Source organism: Clupea harengus, chromosome 8 (assembly GCF_900700415.2).
Source record: "Clupea harengus chromosome 8, Ch_v2.0.2, whole genome shotgun sequence".
Classification (NCBI taxonomy): Eukaryota; Metazoa; Chordata; class Actinopteri; order Clupeiformes; family Clupeidae; genus Clupea; species Clupea harengus.
The window spans coordinates 23,327,781-23,346,202 of record NC_045159.1 but is presented as its reverse complement, the minus strand read 5'-3'; the positions used below and the strand labels follow the sequence as shown (position 1 = coordinate 23,346,202).

General features: G+C 39.5%; 1 protein-coding gene across 1 annotated transcript; it reads left to right on the top strand.

The window, feature by feature from the left end:
• acer3 (alkaline ceramidase 3) lies at positions 1-12,205 on the top strand. Its single transcript, XM_012832342.3, has 11 exons — positions 1-637; positions 3,129-3,239; positions 4,263-4,315; positions 4,456-4,508; positions 5,091-5,172; positions 5,269-5,304; positions 6,295-6,353; positions 6,455-6,556; positions 7,309-7,413; positions 7,551-7,596; positions 7,694-12,205. The coding sequence occupies exons 1-11, from the start codon at positions 535-537 to the stop codon at positions 7,745-7,747; spliced, it is 804 nt and encodes a 267-aa protein (XP_012687796.1). The 5' UTR covers positions 1-534; the 3' UTR covers positions 7,748-12,205.
• The last annotated feature ends 6,217 nt before the right edge of the window (positions 12,206-18,422 follow it).

Below are 18,422 nucleotides of genomic sequence, written 5' to 3'. Positions count from 1 at the left end.
ACAACTAGGTGACAGTGTCACGGCGACACGGTACGTATGCCCTATAGTACAAGGTACGTTTCTTATCGGTCCTCGTCACAATGGTTGCAGATCTGGTCCTTCCGGCTGAGTTACAGCATATCAGCAAGATCTAAGGGGGAGATATCAGATGTCTACGGCATGGGGAAATGGCAAGTATAGCCTGAAGTCTGGGGGATAGAAAATAAAGAGGAAGTTTTACAGAAATCATTTCTGTAATGGGTTAATGGGAGCGCTCGCTTGCCACTTGCATAAGATCTGAACTACACCGAGAAACGAATCAGTTAACGTTTTGACATTGCACTTGATTTTCTGTCTGTTATCTTGTCCACCTTTCCGAAAGGCATTACTTACATAATCTTTTGCAGATGCAAAACTGTGGGATTTGCTATTCGTCAGCATGTGGGATCACACCTGCCTTTGCATTCAGGTTGTGACGGCGTGGAGTTAGAAATCCGTTAGGCTACTGTGAAGATCCAGCCCCTCCCTCCCTCAAAAACAGCTTTCTTTATCATCATGGCTCCTTCGATGGACAGGCTAGGATACTGGGGAAAGCCAACATCTACACTTGACTGGTGTGAAGAGAACTATGTCGTGTCATTCTACATCGCAGAATTCTGTAAGTAGCCAAGCTTGTCACGGACGTCTCAAGTAAAATAAAACATCAACGAGCGCGTTTTAATATTTCTAAAACAGGACCTACACGGACGTGTTGCCGTACTTCAGGCCGTGTCTTTTTAAGAATCTCATAGCTGTCACATTGAAAACACCTTACACCCGTTTATTGGAATCGCGTGTTTCGATAACTGACAAAACGCCACTAATTGGCCTTCATTAATGTGCCAGTAAAGGCTAGGCGCTAACAACTACATAGACAAAGACACCAGGTTGCTGCAGCGGCACTCTCTTTAACAGCGAATTGGCTCTGAAGTGAACACCACTTGATTCATACAAAATCAGCAACTTAACAGTTCGTCACTCACTGTGACTGACTCACTGGCACCCATTTGGAACTTCTTATCTTTCTGACCATCATTAGGCCAATGTTAGCCTTCCTAGAAACTAAAGTCAATGTTTTGTCTTAGCGTTAGCTAACCCCAGTCATAGTAGTGATAGGCAATTATACGACCATTAAAAGAGTAGCATGAGTCTTTGGGTGAATTAACATCACGTTCAACGTCAGCAATAAGGGCATGGCAGTACTGAATAAGCTTCCTGCCTACGTATCCTCAAGTATGTGGTTATACATTCTCAACCTATCTCAATATTGTATCCTCAGATGTTAAATAGCCTACCAGTGAGCTGTTACAATGTTTGCCTATGGTGACAACACAGATAGCTGACTCTAAATCGTATCTGTTTTAGGGCTGATACATACCTACTATCCTGGAAAACAGCAAATTAAATGACGTTTGCACAGTAAGGCACGTTGCACACACGTTGGGACACTCCAAAACAAACATTTTCCTGTTGTTGCAGATTAGATATGAGTGGTGAAAGTTACATCATTGGGAGCCCAGAAGCAGGCAGAAAGGCAACTGACTCCTCAACATATTCGACCCTGTTCCGAACCGGGCCATATTTGTTCAATAGTCAACCCGCATGGTTTTAAAATAAGAACTTTTTGCGGCATACACAGTGCAGCCTCATTTAACTCAGATATTAATTGGCTGGAACAGATCTGGCGCGAATCTGTATCCATCTGTTATCTGAGAAGAACTTGTTGACCTCTAAACGGTAGTAGCCTACAGTTCGTTACCATACTGAGTACACATGTGAAAGATCTGTAGGTTATGTCAATGATGACATATTTTTTTTCTTTTTTTCAGACATTGCATTTGTTTACAGTGTATTCATCGATTGTATGCAAATGCAGTTAAACACCCAAGATGAGAAACAAGATACTTAAATGCATGTAGAGGTTTACAGGAAAACATTATCTTCTTATCATGTCCTCCGAATCACAGAAGACGCAAACTATACCAAAGTGCATTTAGTTGTGAATGGTATTTGTTTCTTTAATTTGTTGACAAAACCATGGGGATGGTTGTGAAAGGAATGTGCTGTTGTTTTGTACACAAAAAAAGAACCGTAACAAAGCGGCGCCGTAGCCAGTAGCTACGGTGGGTTCAGACGCTGTGTTGATCAGCCTGGGCCTTTGTGTATGACCACTCTCAGTTTTCAAAACCTCAGCAAAGAAGTACAATGGTTGACATGGCCCTACGGCATCAATGGAGCCTATTGTTTGGGAGATGAGTTTTTTCATGGCCGCTGTAGTGGAAGGATGGACATTTTCTGGTGGCCCAGTATTTTTCAGTATGTCCAACAGCGTTGTCCCCTTGCTTCTGCAAATAACATGTGACTATGAACATAATCACCCATCTAATGAAAACTGAATAGATCAGTCGACACCACTAACAAGGGTGGCCCCACTTTATATTAAACGTTTTTTGGGGGCAGTTCATGTAATTAGCTGATAAATACAGTGCACTTTTTACATTAGTACATGTAGTTAAAATATGTACTTGGTGTCTGTGTTGTGTTTTGGGTTAGAGTTAGTGTGAAATGTAATAACATCATCTTACATGAGAATCGAATTGTATAATTTATGATGTACGTAAGTACCCCGTGATAAAGTATTAGCCCTTATCCCTTAAAGTAACACTATGCAACAATTTGACACTTTTTGAGTTATGGTATTATAGGCAACTAGTTTAGGTACCATCCTCAAATTCATTTTGATAGCATATGGTCATGTGAAGGACAGATAAACACCTGTGTCTTCCCCACTAGCCACCCAGGATATGCACTATGTAGTTCTGTGTACTGTGCTGGAACACCCTGCAAAAACGGAAGAAAAGCTTTCACAGCATGACATTGCCAGCTATACTGCCAAATGACACCAGTTAGTGTGTTGGCAAGCTTCTATCAGTGTCAACTAGGCAGTTGGTGGTGTTTGCAAGGTTTTTGCATACCTTTTAGGTAGTTAGCTTACTATTTTTGGAACAGAACTCCGTATTGCTGCTTTAAGCTTAGCTGTCACTGTCCTCAGGTTTGATTTGTTCTCTTTCAGCGCCCTGAAACATCTAATTTTTTTCTCTCCACAACAGGGAACACTGTCAGTAACCTGATTATGATCCTTCCACCGATTTATGGGGCCTTACAGACATTCAGAAATGGCCTAGAGATGCGCTACGTCTGCTCATTCCTGGGACTGGCAGGTAAACACACACACACACATCTTGTCTGAGCAGTGTAGTTACAGTACAAAATGTATTTGCTCATTTCTACTCAAGGAACAGAGCGTTACTACTTTTTTTTGCCTTTTATTGGAATCGCATTGAAATATTAACCATGAGGCCAAAGTGAAAGAGGTGGAGGGACGCAACACTTGCATGTCCGTGTCTTTGCTGCATTATGAAATCGACCACAGACACTTGACAGTTATTGCACATTTCCAGGCAAAGCCTATTTAAAAAAAAAATGACAGTTATTGGACATTGCTAGGCATAGATTATTTGTTTCAAATGATAGTTCTTGGAAATTTTCACGCATTGACTATTTTAAGAAATGGCAGTGGACATTTCCAGGAATAGATGACTATCTGTTGGAAGCAATAGACAAGACATTTTATTTGATTAAATAAGACCTAGTACCGGGTATCTGCTTTTAGCCTGGGCTTTAAGGTCCATATTTACCATAGTTCAATAGTCTAATGACTATTAACACATCAGTCTATAAGCAGACATGTATAGAACGTGTATTACACCTCAGCGTGCATTACACGTTCTATACAAGGTTACAATATACAAGGTTTTTCACCGATGGAGATGGTAAGTTTAATACTCCTATGGAGATGGTAAGTCTAATATTCCTGGGCAGGTAACAGTGGCTGTGTTTTATTTGATGTGTCCCAAGTCCAATCCCTATTATTGAATTGCTGCTGTTAAACCATTAAATATGTCTGCCATAAGCAGTGCCCAATAGAAGACGAGTACATTCCTCCCCACAATAATTGCGTGCCAAAATCTGCACCGAAGTGAGTCATTTTGCTCGGCTCCTCAGGGGGGTTTAAGTTGTTTTGCTTTCACTCTTTTTGAAGTGGATCCAGCCATTATAAATGATCCACAGAGTTGGTGTCAAAGGTTCAGTCTTGAATAAATGTGGACAATGTGAAGAACGGTATCCATTGTATGTGTAATGCATTGTGCAAATCAAGTCAATTGTATTTCTGTGTTTATTAGCGGTTGGCGTTGGTTCCTGGTGCTTCCATATGACACTGAAGTATGAGATGCAGGTGAGCCTCTCTGCCTTTCCTCTCAGCTGTGCCGCCAACTTAACTCTGTTCCCTGTTTGTTGGTAAATAACCTAAATGTCAACAGAAATATGCAGTCGTCGTTCACTCTAGCCCTAACGCGTGGTGTTGTTATTTTGCAGTTACTGGATGAGTTGCCCATGATCTACAGCTGCTGTGTCTTTGTATACTGTTTGTAAGTGCTTTTGTCTCTTGGTGAATGAGGTGTACCCTTCCTGAGTGTGTGTGTGTGTGTGTGTGTGTGCGGATTCATCGCCAACGGCGCAGTGTGTCATTTGTGTGTGTGAGGATATCATTTTGAGGGGATGTTGAAAGGACAATCGACCCGCAGTGTTTCCTTGTGCATTCCTTGCAGTTTGATTATATGGTTCAGGCATTGGTTGGACATTTGTGTACATTTCTCAGGGGCAGATGAATGCAAACACTTGCCGTAACAGACCTGCCTGAGATAATCAAGACGCATGAATACAGGACGTAAAACACTCTGTATTTACCGCACACTCAAATTTGCATCACTCTTGGCAGTCTCGAAGCATTGTTGGTTTTCTGACAAACTACACATTGCACTTCACAGAATTTGGCGGCTATGTTACAGGCAGACCTTAGACTGAGACCAACCTGCAATAATGATGTTACAATGTGAAATATGTGAATTTTGTTTGTTACTTAATCTTAGCCTATTTTAGGCTCCCTCAGTCTTGGGGTGATAATGTGAACGGTATAAGTTAACAATTTTTTCTTACGGTTGTGATTACAGATATGACTGCTTCAAGCAAGAGAATACCATTAGTTATCTCCCAATTAGCCTTTTGCTATCCTTCAGTATTGCAGTAAGTTTGGTAAGTCAAGCTCACCGCAGTTTCCATTTGTGTATGGATTTTGACACTCCGTACATCTACATTCCTAACAGTTCTATTCATGTTTTACTGTTTTAGGTTTACTTGCAATTGAAAGAGCCTATTTTTCATCAGGTAAGCAGAACTTTCTTTGCTGTTTTCATAGTATCTACCAGCAGTTGATGGAGAGTATCAACATACACAATATTTTAGGAAGAGGAAAACAAATCAATCAAACAAATACCAGTGAAATCGAAAGAAATGTTGGAATAAATGTTTTCTTGTGTGTTTAAATCGCAGTGTGGTAACAAATATGGAAGGGGGTTAAGTTTAGTGCTTCATATTTCTTTGAGAGTATTCATGGCTTGAGCCTGATTGCCTGAAAGTGTTGGTGCCTGTGAGTTAAACTTTCACCTAGGGATGATCTTGCCATCAGGGCACGCTTTTATCCGCAAGGACAGAATTGTTTACACGTCAGGTAACATACAGTCAGCAACCATAGGGGGCACAATTTGCACTGTGATGGCCAAAACCATGTTCATTGTTCCATACGCCCCAGTAACAGATGTTGAAAAGAGGTTACTTAAACCAATTCACCCAGAAATGTGGGTGCTTCTGTATTGGTGTGTGTGTGTGTGTGTGTGTGTGTGTGTGTGTGTGTGTGTGTGTGTGAGAAAGATAGAGATAGATAGAGAGCAAAAAGCATCACATTTCGATGGCTTTCCCTTAAAATGAGTTGTTATCAAACTCTGTAATACAGCATTTATGGACCTACCAATAGGGACCAGACCATAGGGTTTTTACTAACAGGGCTGGAGCATTGGATGTATCCAACGATATCCTGCTTATCTAATGACATGCAGGTGTTCAGGTGCAAGTGTAAACACATCCAAACACATGAACAGGAAAAACTAGACTATCAGATATAACAGAACAGATGATCGGCCTCGGGTCAGCGTCCCAGACTCCTCCCTACAGATTCCCTTCAGGGTCCGGGTGCGTCGTTCAGTTCTGCCTCTGTTTAGTGTTGATAATTCACTCTTTTTCTGCAGGTCATAAGGGTCCTTTGTTCAGTTCTGTCTCTGTTTAGTCTTCATAATTCTTCATAACTCTTTTTTTTTACAGGTCATGTATGGGGCTCTTGTAGCTTGCTTAGTTCTGCGGTCTATTTTCATAGTTACATGGTAAGTGTGATTTTGAGCCATTTATATTGTATATGTGTGTTTATACATTCATATTATATATTCCTATTTAGCATATAATAAATCGTTTTTTCTATTTTCAGGGTCTACCCGTGGCTGAGACCGCTATGCTACACATCCCTGGGGGCCTTCCTGCTGGGATTTGTGTTATGGAACATTGATAATCTTCTCTGTGACTCACTGAGGTAAGTTGGTTGGCATTACAGTAGTGCCGCCAGTATCCGTGGGGGATGTGTTCCGAGACCTACCACGGCTAGCGGAAACCGCTGATGGGAACAAACACCATATATAACTTTTTTGTCTTGTACATACATACCTATGATAAAGTTGAATTTATGAATTACAAACAATAATAAGACATTGACAACAATAACTAATAAGACAATTATAACAATATACTTCAATTAAAGGTATGATAATGTGGTCTCTCTCGAAAAAAAAAAGGATTCTATTGTTTTATCTTAACCCCTCAATGGACGATGGAGCAAAAAGTCAAATGTTTTGTGCACAACATTTTTACATTCTGCCTTCCTTTGTTCCATCCTTCTTTCGTGATGTAGCTAGTCCCTCCCTTCGATAAAAACGTGAAGGAAATGACGAGGACTCATTGACAGATATAGGCCCCATGAGAAATGAGAAGCGCTTGTACCGCAACAGTGCGGGAAGGCTACTCAGAATGGCACGGAATTTAAAACCTATGAACCATTAAAATTTACGAACCGTTTATTTGAGGATTTTTTTTATTTCCACTTAATATTTCCATGGATAACTGAAACCATGGTTACCAAATCAGTGTATACAGGCGTCTATTCGTCAAATTCTAAACAGTTGAATAAGGCGAAACACACTTTAATACATTGACTTACAAAGCTCCTTTATTACTCAGACATTGATTTTAAACTTAATAACCGGTCGCTGTGAATCCTTATGTCCACAGGGCCTCGCGCAGAGCGCTGCCTCCTGTGGTCGGAGGTGTAATGCAGTTCCACGCCTGGTGGCATATTCTCACAGGACTTGGCTCATACCTGCACATTCTCTTCAGGTAGGTACTGTGAAGTCAGCTACTTTGACTTCATTCAAACTTAAGCAGATGTCAATTTGCCAGTTTTCTTTTTCTTTTTAAAAGTTGTGTTTAGTTTTGAGACTGATGTGTGTGTCTTTTGTTTTTTTCTCAACCAGCCTCCAGATTAGATCGACCTACCTCAAGCACAGACCAAACGTAAAGGTAGGTGAAAGGTGTCACACACACACACACACACATGCATATGAATATTATAATTTCATATTATATTGAATTCATGTATTATTTGTTGTGTGTTTAGTTTTTATATGGTTTCTGGCCAACACTGCACATTGAGTCCCCGAAGACAGCCTGAGGAGGAGCAAGGGACGGCAGATAACGGCTACCAGCCACCAGCCTCGGAGTGAGGGTCTGCTCTGAGCTCCTGGACACATCCCCGGAGAACACAGCCTGAGGTTGGAGGCCCCAGTCCCAGTCTTCCTTCTTCATTTTGCCATAGTGTTCAGAAGACAACGTTATTATAAAATGGGACTGTGCAACTTTCATCATATTTGTAAATTTTAGTTGTTTTTTGGTTGTTATTGTTTTACGGGGGTTTTGAGGTGACGTGATCAGCTTTGGTTTTGTATTTATTTGCTTTGTTTTTCAATAGGTTCAATACATTGAAACTCAGACTGAAGAGAACTTTACCTCAGATAGTATTCAATTCAGGCACAGATTTTGTTTTAGAATCTGCAAGAAAGGTTGTTTAAAAAGAACGCCATAATCCATTTGCCAGTAACGTTTTAAAGTCTCTTAATATTTATGGTAGATCACCATCAAAGTCATTACCTTCACTGGAACATTTATTCATACATAATTGTCTGAAGGTCGGAATGAAGTTGCTAGTAAGGACTTTCCATATAGATGGATGCAGAGTGAAGTATAGATGTTGCATTGAATCATTTTTATGTTAGGCTTTTTGTCATTTACAGTGTCATTTCCTGATTTGACTTTACTAAACTGAAAAACAGTCAAGAAAAAACAACCATGGAGTTTGTTGGTCATCAAACTCTATTTCTTTTAAAGAGACAGCAGGTCCTGCCAATTCCGGATGTAAGAATTTGAAAGAGTGAAAAAAAAAAAAATCCCATGTGAAATCTCTTTTCATTATAGGCTGATGTATCGTACATTTTTTTTTCTCAATGAGTAATTGATACTTTTGGTAAGCAGATGGACTTCATGATGAATATAAAGTTCAGGCTTTTGTGTTGGCCCTGAATCACAGCAGCACTTATGCACTGTTTAAGAGGCCAGTTCTGTTAACAACAACTTAACCATTTGGGTTTGTGTTGTACTTTAATTTGACATATTTTAAAGATGCAGTGTGTAAGATTTAATGATAAAGGTCTGGTATTTAGCAGACACTTTTAGTGCCATCTAGCAGAGAGGTTGCAGATTGCAACCAACTGAATACCCCCTTTCTTTCCAAGTGTGTAGGAGCACCTATGGTGGCCATCAGGTGCCATAAACACATAAGGCCCTGTCTAAAGCCTGTGTTTTGGTTTGTCCGTTTTTGGCTACTGCAGAAACATGGCGGCATAAATGGAAAACACCCTGCTCCTTATGCTCATTCTAGCGAACGAAAACACCCTGCTCCTTATGCTCATTCTAGCGAACGAAAACACGACTTGTAGTTAAAGGTGATGATACAGTAATGAAAATATAATCATGAATACTATATTCCATTTCTGCTAATAGGTCACCCTGAATCCAACACACTACACATTTAAGTAGTATTCAGATTACTCAGTCTGACATTAACCCACATCCAGCTCACAACTTCGTATTTACAGCCCATAAATTCTTAACATGTATGCCATATAGTGTGACCCAGTTGTTAATTAATCACTAAGTGTGATTTATCATACTATTATGACCAACCATCTTCATTTTCTTTTTCCATTTTCAAATCTGGCCTATGCTTAACAGGCATATGCAGCACCTATCCTAGTTTAAAATGATCGATAAACCGATGTATTGGTGGTTGATTGCAGGGTATTCCATCAATTACAGAACATCCTCCATCATGTTTGCGTGTCTGGTTCTGTATAACGTTTTTGTTTCCCGATTTGGCCCAGGTCTTGCACTGATCTAGGAGGTCTGTCCAAGGCCAACGGCCACTGGCGTCTTACGTGCGTCAAGACACGCTTCTAGCTCTGTTTATCGGGGCAGTGCCCACTGGCGGCATGACGCACATCAACGTAAGAGTGTAGAACACTCTACTTCTATTTCCTGAGCGCCAGGTCCATGGAAATGCCTTGGTTTTGAATTCAATCCAGGGATTTTTACTGTCTTCAGCAGTTTTAGCCGACTTTTATGGCATTGTGGGTTAAAAGCATGACTTTTCTTTCCTCAGCAACCGTTGACACTAGTAAACAAAACTAATGTTACCCAGCTTATATAGCAAGAACTAAGCTAATAAAAAATTATGACTCAATGACATATCTATCTAGCCACAGTAAATTTAAATTGCACAGGAACACTGTTTCTATCATTGTTCTGCTTTAATCTATCGCTTAAGAAATGAATGATATTAAATAGCCGATGAATATTATCTCTTCTGCATAGTATAGATCAAGTCTTTATACCAACAAAGTCATGTAGGCGCAGCCTACCCACCAATTACATGGTCAGTTACATAGTACAACGCTATGCTTCCGCCGACCGGAACAGCAGTGTCCAGCCCACCTTTAAAGTGCACAGCTCCAGATTCTCCAGCCATGCATCCCCTTTACCTTTACCTCAATAACTGTAAAGTAACTGAAGGAAATTACTGTTTATACAGTCAAAAGTTTTAGCTTTCTCTTCTCCCAGTCTCGGGCGTAGCACCCCATTGGGTGCCTGTAGTCGCCTGGCCTACCATGTGGTGCTGGGGTGGGCACTCAAGACAGAGCACCTTGTTCAACTACAGGTGCTGAGTGGGGTGCCACGTCAGAGATGGGGAGATCAGAAAAGCAATTTTCTACAGTTTCTTTACAGTTATTGAGGCACACAGACAAAGGTGTATCTCTTTAGGGATCATTTTCATGTTGCCAGACACTTGTAAGAACATTTACGAGCCTGTCAGTGGGGAAAACAAGCGGTTTGCTTTGACGTGCTGGTTTTTCTCATCGGATTCCTTTGTATAGCTTAGTTTTAGTGTTCTAACTCGATACTGCACTGATTTTGATAATTTGCAGTTATAAATTCTAGTAAAAATGCAAGGGCTCCTTCAACGAGATTGTTGTTTGCAAACCGATGGAAACTCTTTGTTTCTGGTGTGATGCCTCAGGGACTTCACCAACATGCTGTTCGGTGCCTTTAGTGCTGAGGTTTATTCAACAGCTTCTGCCAGCTATTTCTGCCAGGCATGAAAAAATGGAGGGTTTAACTATCAGTTCACACTGGTAGTCTGATCCATAGTTTTCTTAAAGGTTCCCAGCGCCTTTGCCCACACAGAGCCCGTCACAGCCCCCAGTGGGCCTGACACTGACGACCCCTCCGCCCTGCCCAACATGGCTGGCAGCGGGCGAGAGCTTGTGGCTCTCAGTGGCATGTGACCATATGAAGGAAGTGGTACACCGAGGTTTTAGTGTCATTTTCTTTGCTTTCCATTGTGAAATTTTTGCATCTAGAAGAAGTCGCTGGAATGGACTATTTCACTACGCGACACTAAAAGACCATAAATGTATTGTACAAAATATGTACAAAAATGACTAGAACCATCTTTGGAATCATACCAAATTGTAATGCAGGTGACACATGTCCATATTCGGCTGACCTCGTGAATATATGCGCAAGTATATTTCAAAGAAATCTATAGATACAGACCATGTATTAGAAATGCTTTACATTAAGGTTTATGAACATTAGAAAATGTATTAGTTAACATCAACTAACCATGATCTTCAGTGTTGTTAAATCAAGAAATGTACTATACGGGACCTCATGGGTTGTTTATATTAACAAAACACTTTAAATCCAGGAACTCCCAGCTAAATCAGTCATTGTATTACTTAGCGTGAAGGAGCCATAAACGTTAGCATTCACAAACATTCAGTAATGCAACTTAGTGTACTTCTTTACTGATGTTAACTACTAGTGTATGCGTGTTAATCAACAGCATCTTAACGTAAAGTATTAGATTTGTATTGTGGACTACTTGAACTGCCATGACCATATTTTTATCCCAGCAAAACTGAATGATTAATCGTTAAATTCTACAATATTAGATATGGTCACTCCTGAAACTGATGTCATATAAGCACAATTGTTTAATTGCCAATTGCAATTGTAACTGCTCAAAGTTAGTCAAGTTTTCGGACATTATTAAAGTCTCTCTCTCTTTTGTCCTGTTTGATGCTGCTTCAGCCGACCGTGAAGCATTGTGTCGTCATTAATGTTTAGGGTGCCTTAGTTCCCAGAATGCAGTAGGCTCAGAAACAGGTTTGTCCCCGCTTGGTGGATCTGTACCAGGTCTGTGCCAGGTCTGCCTCAGGGTTCGCTACCGTATGGGTTTTCACCCCGGGTGTAAATCCATGTTGCCTTGTTGTTCAGATATCATGCAGACTCTTTTACGTTCAGCCCACCGGTGTTGCAGAGGACAGTTTGTTCCTGAGAATGAAGTGAAGTGTGGAGAAGGCATACCGGTCCACTGTGATTTCTGCTGTAGCATGTTCCTGCCAAGGCATACCTGTGTGTCGTATTACCATGTGATTTGTGAGGTTGTGAGAAAAATAATAAAACATTTTGTGCTGTTGCAGTTTATGCTATTAAAAGGTTTTAAAAACGACCTTGGTGTACATGTTATTTCAGTGTGGCAGCCATACAAAGCTGTAGGGTATCCCATGTGGTGAGACATATATCTGGTGATAAGTTAAGTTTTTCTTTTTTTTCAGAATTGTATGTCAGATATATTTGGCTGCATGTCGTTTTTGGTTTTGGCCCAATATTGTTTTTTTTGTTTAATTTAATGTCACGCAATTTGGATGAGCACATAGTCGACACACCAGGGGGCAGTCTAGGCTAAACTAATTATAAATACAAGGCCACTTGGTGAATGTGAAATGTCCAATTAGTCAAAATGACTTCAGTATAGCATGAAAAAATGAATTCTTGTTTTACTTCATCTTTATATTTTTGCCAACTGTATACGTGGATGCTCATTAACTGTGCAGACCAAAGACTTGCTTTTTATGTTCATACCATTCACCTCATCAGAACTGCTAAACTATTTGGGTAGGACATCATTGCTGAGCTCACAAACTCCGAATTTTGATAATCATCTGCAGTATGAAATGTAATTCATTTCTGACTGGAGGCAGTGTTTTTCATGTGTATGCTAAATCCTTTCTTTAAGAGACTGAGCTATTATTGTTACAACAATTGGTGACTGGGGTTTCTAGGGAAATCATGTATCATTCTCAGTATTGTGTCTATGCTTCATGCCCCAAGAGGATATGGGTATGAGTATTTACATTTACATTTACATTTAGTCATTTAGCAGACGCTTTTGTCCAAAGGGACGTACAAGGGAGAGAACAGTCAAGCTAAGAGCAATAAAAAAGCATGGTGTAACAATAAATACTACTTTACATGAGAATTAGAAAAACAACAACCTAGAAAAGAGGAAAAAGAAGTGCAGGAATGTAACTGCTGAAGTGCAAGTTAAGCGCTAGTCAGGTGCCAGTTAGGAGGGGAGGTGCTCTCTGAAGAGTTGGGTCTTCAAAAGCTTCTTGAAGGTAGAGAGGGACGCCCCTGCTCTGGTAGTACTAGGCAGTTCGTTCCACCAACGTGGAACTACAAATGAAAATAGTCTGGATTGCCGTGCTTGCACGGACGGCAGTGCCAAACGACGCTCACTAGATGAGCGTTTTTGGTTTTGGCTCAATATTGTGTTTTGGGTTTAATTTAATTTAATATGTTTGTCGTGATCTTAAATTAAGATAATAACTAAATAATGGTGCATCTCCAACTCTATCAATCTTAAATCTACTATAAATTAAGTTTCATCTTCATTTTGAAAGATCTGAAGCCTTGTGCTGCCAGCCAAAAAATATACCTGAGTTAATTGTGGTCTGGAAATGTTCCATTGGATTCCACTGGGATCAGGGCTGTTTCAAACGGACACATCAAATTGTGCTGAATGAGACTGGATCAGCCTGTAGCTCACATCACAAAGTCTGTATTCAGGGCAGTGTGGGGCCAAGAAGTGGTAGTAAATCAAACTTTGAAACCCATAAATAAGATTAGCTGCCCATAATATCAACTCCTTTAAGAAAAGTCTCACTCTTTACGACTTGGCACATGTAGCATCAGATCAAATGGATGTATATATGGATATAGATATCTGTGTGTGTGTGTGCGTGTGCGTGTGTGTGTGTGTGTGTGTGTGTGTGTGTGTGTGTGTGTGTTATTCAAGCTCTCTCCACAGCAGCTACATTGTCGATGTTGGACTGAAATTATCCTTATCCATAATGAACTTTTTTTTGGTAATGTCTTATGATTAATAATAGATTCATAGATGAATGGCTTATGCGTTATTTTGCGATCCAGATGAAATCTAACCCAATGAGGCAGCAGTTATCACGCAAAAATACTCCCCATGTTTGGGACCCCCTATATAATGTTCATGCTTCTCATAACAGCACACAAAGCATTAGAAAGCACTTTAATAAACTGTGAAGTGCTACTTTAATACAAATCAGTAGTCACTGCAATGTGCTACTTTTATAAATACTGTATTCGTATGTATACATTTATATTTTACAGTACTTGCACTGTTGTTGTTTCTTGAGGGGATTTCCAGTGAGTCAAATACAGTGGCTTTTACACACTGCACACCCTCATCTGTCACACATAGGCCTTGCTGTTCATCGGGTAGCTCCTACGTATTTCTAGATGAGTAAGGGTGATAGCGACTACTAAAGTAAAAAAGGATGACATTTTATAATCCTATTTGACAACTGGGAATTTCAACAAGAGTCCAATGGTCGCTACACGAGACAAGTCGTCACAATATATGATAAATAAACACGTTAAGGACAAAACAATAAATAATAAATAAACACATTAAGTACAAAACAATAGGTTGTTAGTTTTCTCAGAGCAGATACCATCTGAAACTCTGTGTGGTGTAAGGAATAATATTTAGATACATTTACATAAAAATCTTGTTCAAAAGCTTGATATGGTAGTATGTTAATACAAATAATTAAGACAATTACATAATACAATATAATTAACAAATAATCAAATTTTTTGAGAGAACAAGGTGGCTATAATTTAACCTTTGGTGGTTTCGTCACATAACTGACAACCAGAGGGCATTCGTGTAAACCTGCAGTCTGTCTCCACTTCATCCTGACTCATTTCCCACAGAGTACAATGCTGATTATAACTGCCAACGAGCCTCAAAGGGAGACCTTTGAGAAGTGTTTTGGATTGGCTTTGTTTCATAATCACTGATCACACCATTTCAAAATCTGGAAAGTCCAAACAGTGTCATTCTTCACGGATTAAAATGAGTCACTGTCATGAACGGCTTCACTGACTGTGGCAGTCCTACTGAGGGTGGAACAGGTTTATGGTTCGGCTGCTTGATAAGACAGCAGTGTAGTAGTATAATGGCCACCAGTCACCTTTGGCTTTGCCGATCGAGAGGGAGAAGGAGAGAGAAAGAAAGAGGAGAGGTAGAGAGAGAATGAGAAAGAGAGGGAGAGGGTTTGTAAGTAATCAGTGTAGTATGATGGCCACTAGTCCCTTTTGTCTCGCTGAGGGAGAAAGAGAGAGAAAAAAAAGAGAGAGGGAGAGGGTTTGTAAGACATCAGTATAGTATAATGGCCACTAGTCACCTTTGTCATGCCATTTCAATTCTCAGGTTGGAAAGTGACTCATTTCCCTTAATGCCTCATAGAGTACACTGTTGTAAGAGCTGTTTTGACTACTTCCTCCATGAACAGAGACACTAGTATCACTCAAAATGGGAAGATGATGTGGGATGATGAAGATCCTGGTCAGCATACTTATTCTTTACATCAGAGGCACAAACATGCATTGAATTTGAGAAAGATTGATTTAACAGATACAATATAACATTTGAAATCTTTTCCAGATTCTAATGTTTTTCTCATGGAATGACACTAATGTAAAGAAGCTGTCAATGCATTTTTGAAAGTAGTCAGCTGTGAACAACAGAAAGAGGTAAAAAAAAAAAAAAAAGTAACTAAAACAATGAGTGACCAAAGTTGCAATAAATTAACTGTAACAAAGTAATACAACTGAACAAAAACATAAAAACATTCTCAAGCAAGGAAAACCGTATGCAACTGAGATATGCATGAAAAAATACCATTAATAGGTGCAGGTAGCAAAACAGTTGACCATAATGGTATTTTTTTTTTTAAAGATTTATTTTATGGGCTTTTTAGCCATTATTTGGATAGGACAGTGAAGTATTTTAGACAGGAAGTGAGGAGGAGTGAAGATTTGTTACAAACATTTGTTGCGCCACATTTCCCCCAAATGACTTAGTTTGGTTATATTTGAACAGAGCTAATAGAGTTTGAATGGACTTTGAAACAACAATGGGCTTGCAGCATCACCCAAAGATGTTGGTCCAGGAGACCCACACTGTTTGCTGAGAAAAAAGCAGTTTTGGACACTAACCTAACACACGCCCTGGACACTTACTAACCACACACCCTGGACATTAACTCACGATGGGCCCTGGACACTGACTTACCACACACCCATACCTACACTTGTAATCCTTCTACCTTCCACCTGCTTTTTGTGAAAAATGACATAGAGGGTATTTGTTGTACCAAAGAGGAATGTTTAGCCTCTTTTTCTTTTTTGAGTGTATGCTTTGCTGATCCGCTCAGCACACGTTTCTCTTTTACATCATTAAGACATTATGTGATTTAATAGTTTCTCTTTTACATGCGACCTGTAGCCTACGTCATTAAGACATTATGAGATTTAATAGACTAATTTACAAAGCATTGAAACATTTTCCAAATCACAATGGGATTCGGGCTGAGGGAAGCCTGAACAGAGCCTGTTCCAGGTGCCAACAGAGATGGGACACATAATACACACAGAGACGGGACACGTTATACAGACAAAGGCGGTGGCTTAAGGGGACATAAAGAATAGCACAAGTGTGTTTCTCGGAATGTTAAGGACTTTATTTTTCCCTCTGCAGATAGTGTCACCCATTTAGGGAAAACAGGCACTTACTGGATTTTATCATTATATCATTCAGTTAGTAGAAAATGTCAAATAAAACTGTAACAAAGGTACATGTAGCAGTTAAATCCTTAAAGCACTGCTAAGTGCTCCCATGCAGATAGTGATCGGTGATGTATTGGTTACGCTGAGGCCAGTCATGTGTGTCACTCATGGTCATGGACTCTTACTTTACAACAGTTTCTGTTCCTTGTTTCGTAATTTACACCCCTTATTTACACCCCTTTTGAAACTTCATGGTTTCTTAGTTCTTGGTCCCACCTGTTTCTTGCTATTTATGCTATGCTATGCTATGTATGAGCCTGTTCCTTTGGCCAGGAGTTACTATTTGTTCATATGAACTTGTGCATGAATCATCGTAATTAATCATTTTCATTTGAATCCAAATCGAAATTTCATTTGTTACAGTCCGTGCAGCACTTAAGTCAACAATTGTTATTTTTAAATGTGCTATAGAAACATTAGAAATAAACATTACACACAACAATTGAATCAATTATTAATAAGAAGAAGAAGAAGAAGAAGAAAAAGAACAACAACAACAATAATAGTATTGTTATTATTATAATTGTTAGTGGTATTGTTATTATTGTTGATGTTGTTATTCGTATTATTACTATTATTATTACTAATACACAGTAACAACAACAATAATAATAACAACAATTTTAACAAAATAAAACAAATATTATTACATTTATAAAGTGTGCCTCAAACTAAAAAGAGACTGTAGATGTAAATAAATGCATTATTAAACAAGATATGATCATAAACATCAGAAATGTTTATTATGTGTGGTTCATTAATACTAAAACTATGTCTCGCACATTTTAACTAATTTTGGTTAAAGGAACCTTGATGTATGTATTATGCACAGGAAACAGGATTAACCAGATCTGTGCTGGATCGGTTCCAAAGTCGGCTCTTTTCTGGAGCACAGTGCCAATCGCTGAGATGAAGTCTTACTGGGGTCTCAGACGGCAAGCCTTAGGCGATCTAACGCATGCATGCACTGTATCGGCGCAGTATCAATTTCTTCTCTAAAAATGACTGATAACATGGCAGAACAACAACCTAAGAAAAAGACTGGTGTGAAATAATAAAGCTAAAATGACCTTTGACCTTGGCTTTCCATGGTTTGGATCTAGGCTCTGGGCTGTGTAAAGCACCTTGAGACAATGTTATTTATATGGTTTGAATCTAGGCTCTGGGCTGTGTAAAGCACCTTGAGACAATGTTATTTCTATGGTTTGAATCTAGGCTCGTCTCCCTTATCTTGGTCCTCACTTGCCTGACTTAATAATTTAAGTAGGTAATTAAACCACAAAAGGTTCATAGATGTTCGTTTATATTTCCCTGAATGTATATATACATACATATATATGTATTGTATTGTAAACATTCAGTGTAAATCAATTTAATGCATACCCTGATAATCTGTTTTCTTTTTAAACAACCCCTATATCAATTGACATTTCTTATCTGTCATCTGGTATCACAATATGTTTTTCCCAAAGGTATACTCCTTATATGCAAACTATCCCCAAATTGCAGGCTGCTGACAACTATGATGGTAAACCACATAAAAGGATGACATGATCAAGTCCTGATGATTGCAGCATACACCAGGCCACCGCAGAGTGCTTGTTTCGACTTGAGCCCACATGTAGTTGAGGGCCTGATCCAGGTGGTCTCCCGAGCATATTTAAGACAATGACAAGGGGGAAGCTGTGGAAGACAGCGGGGACTCGGCCAGC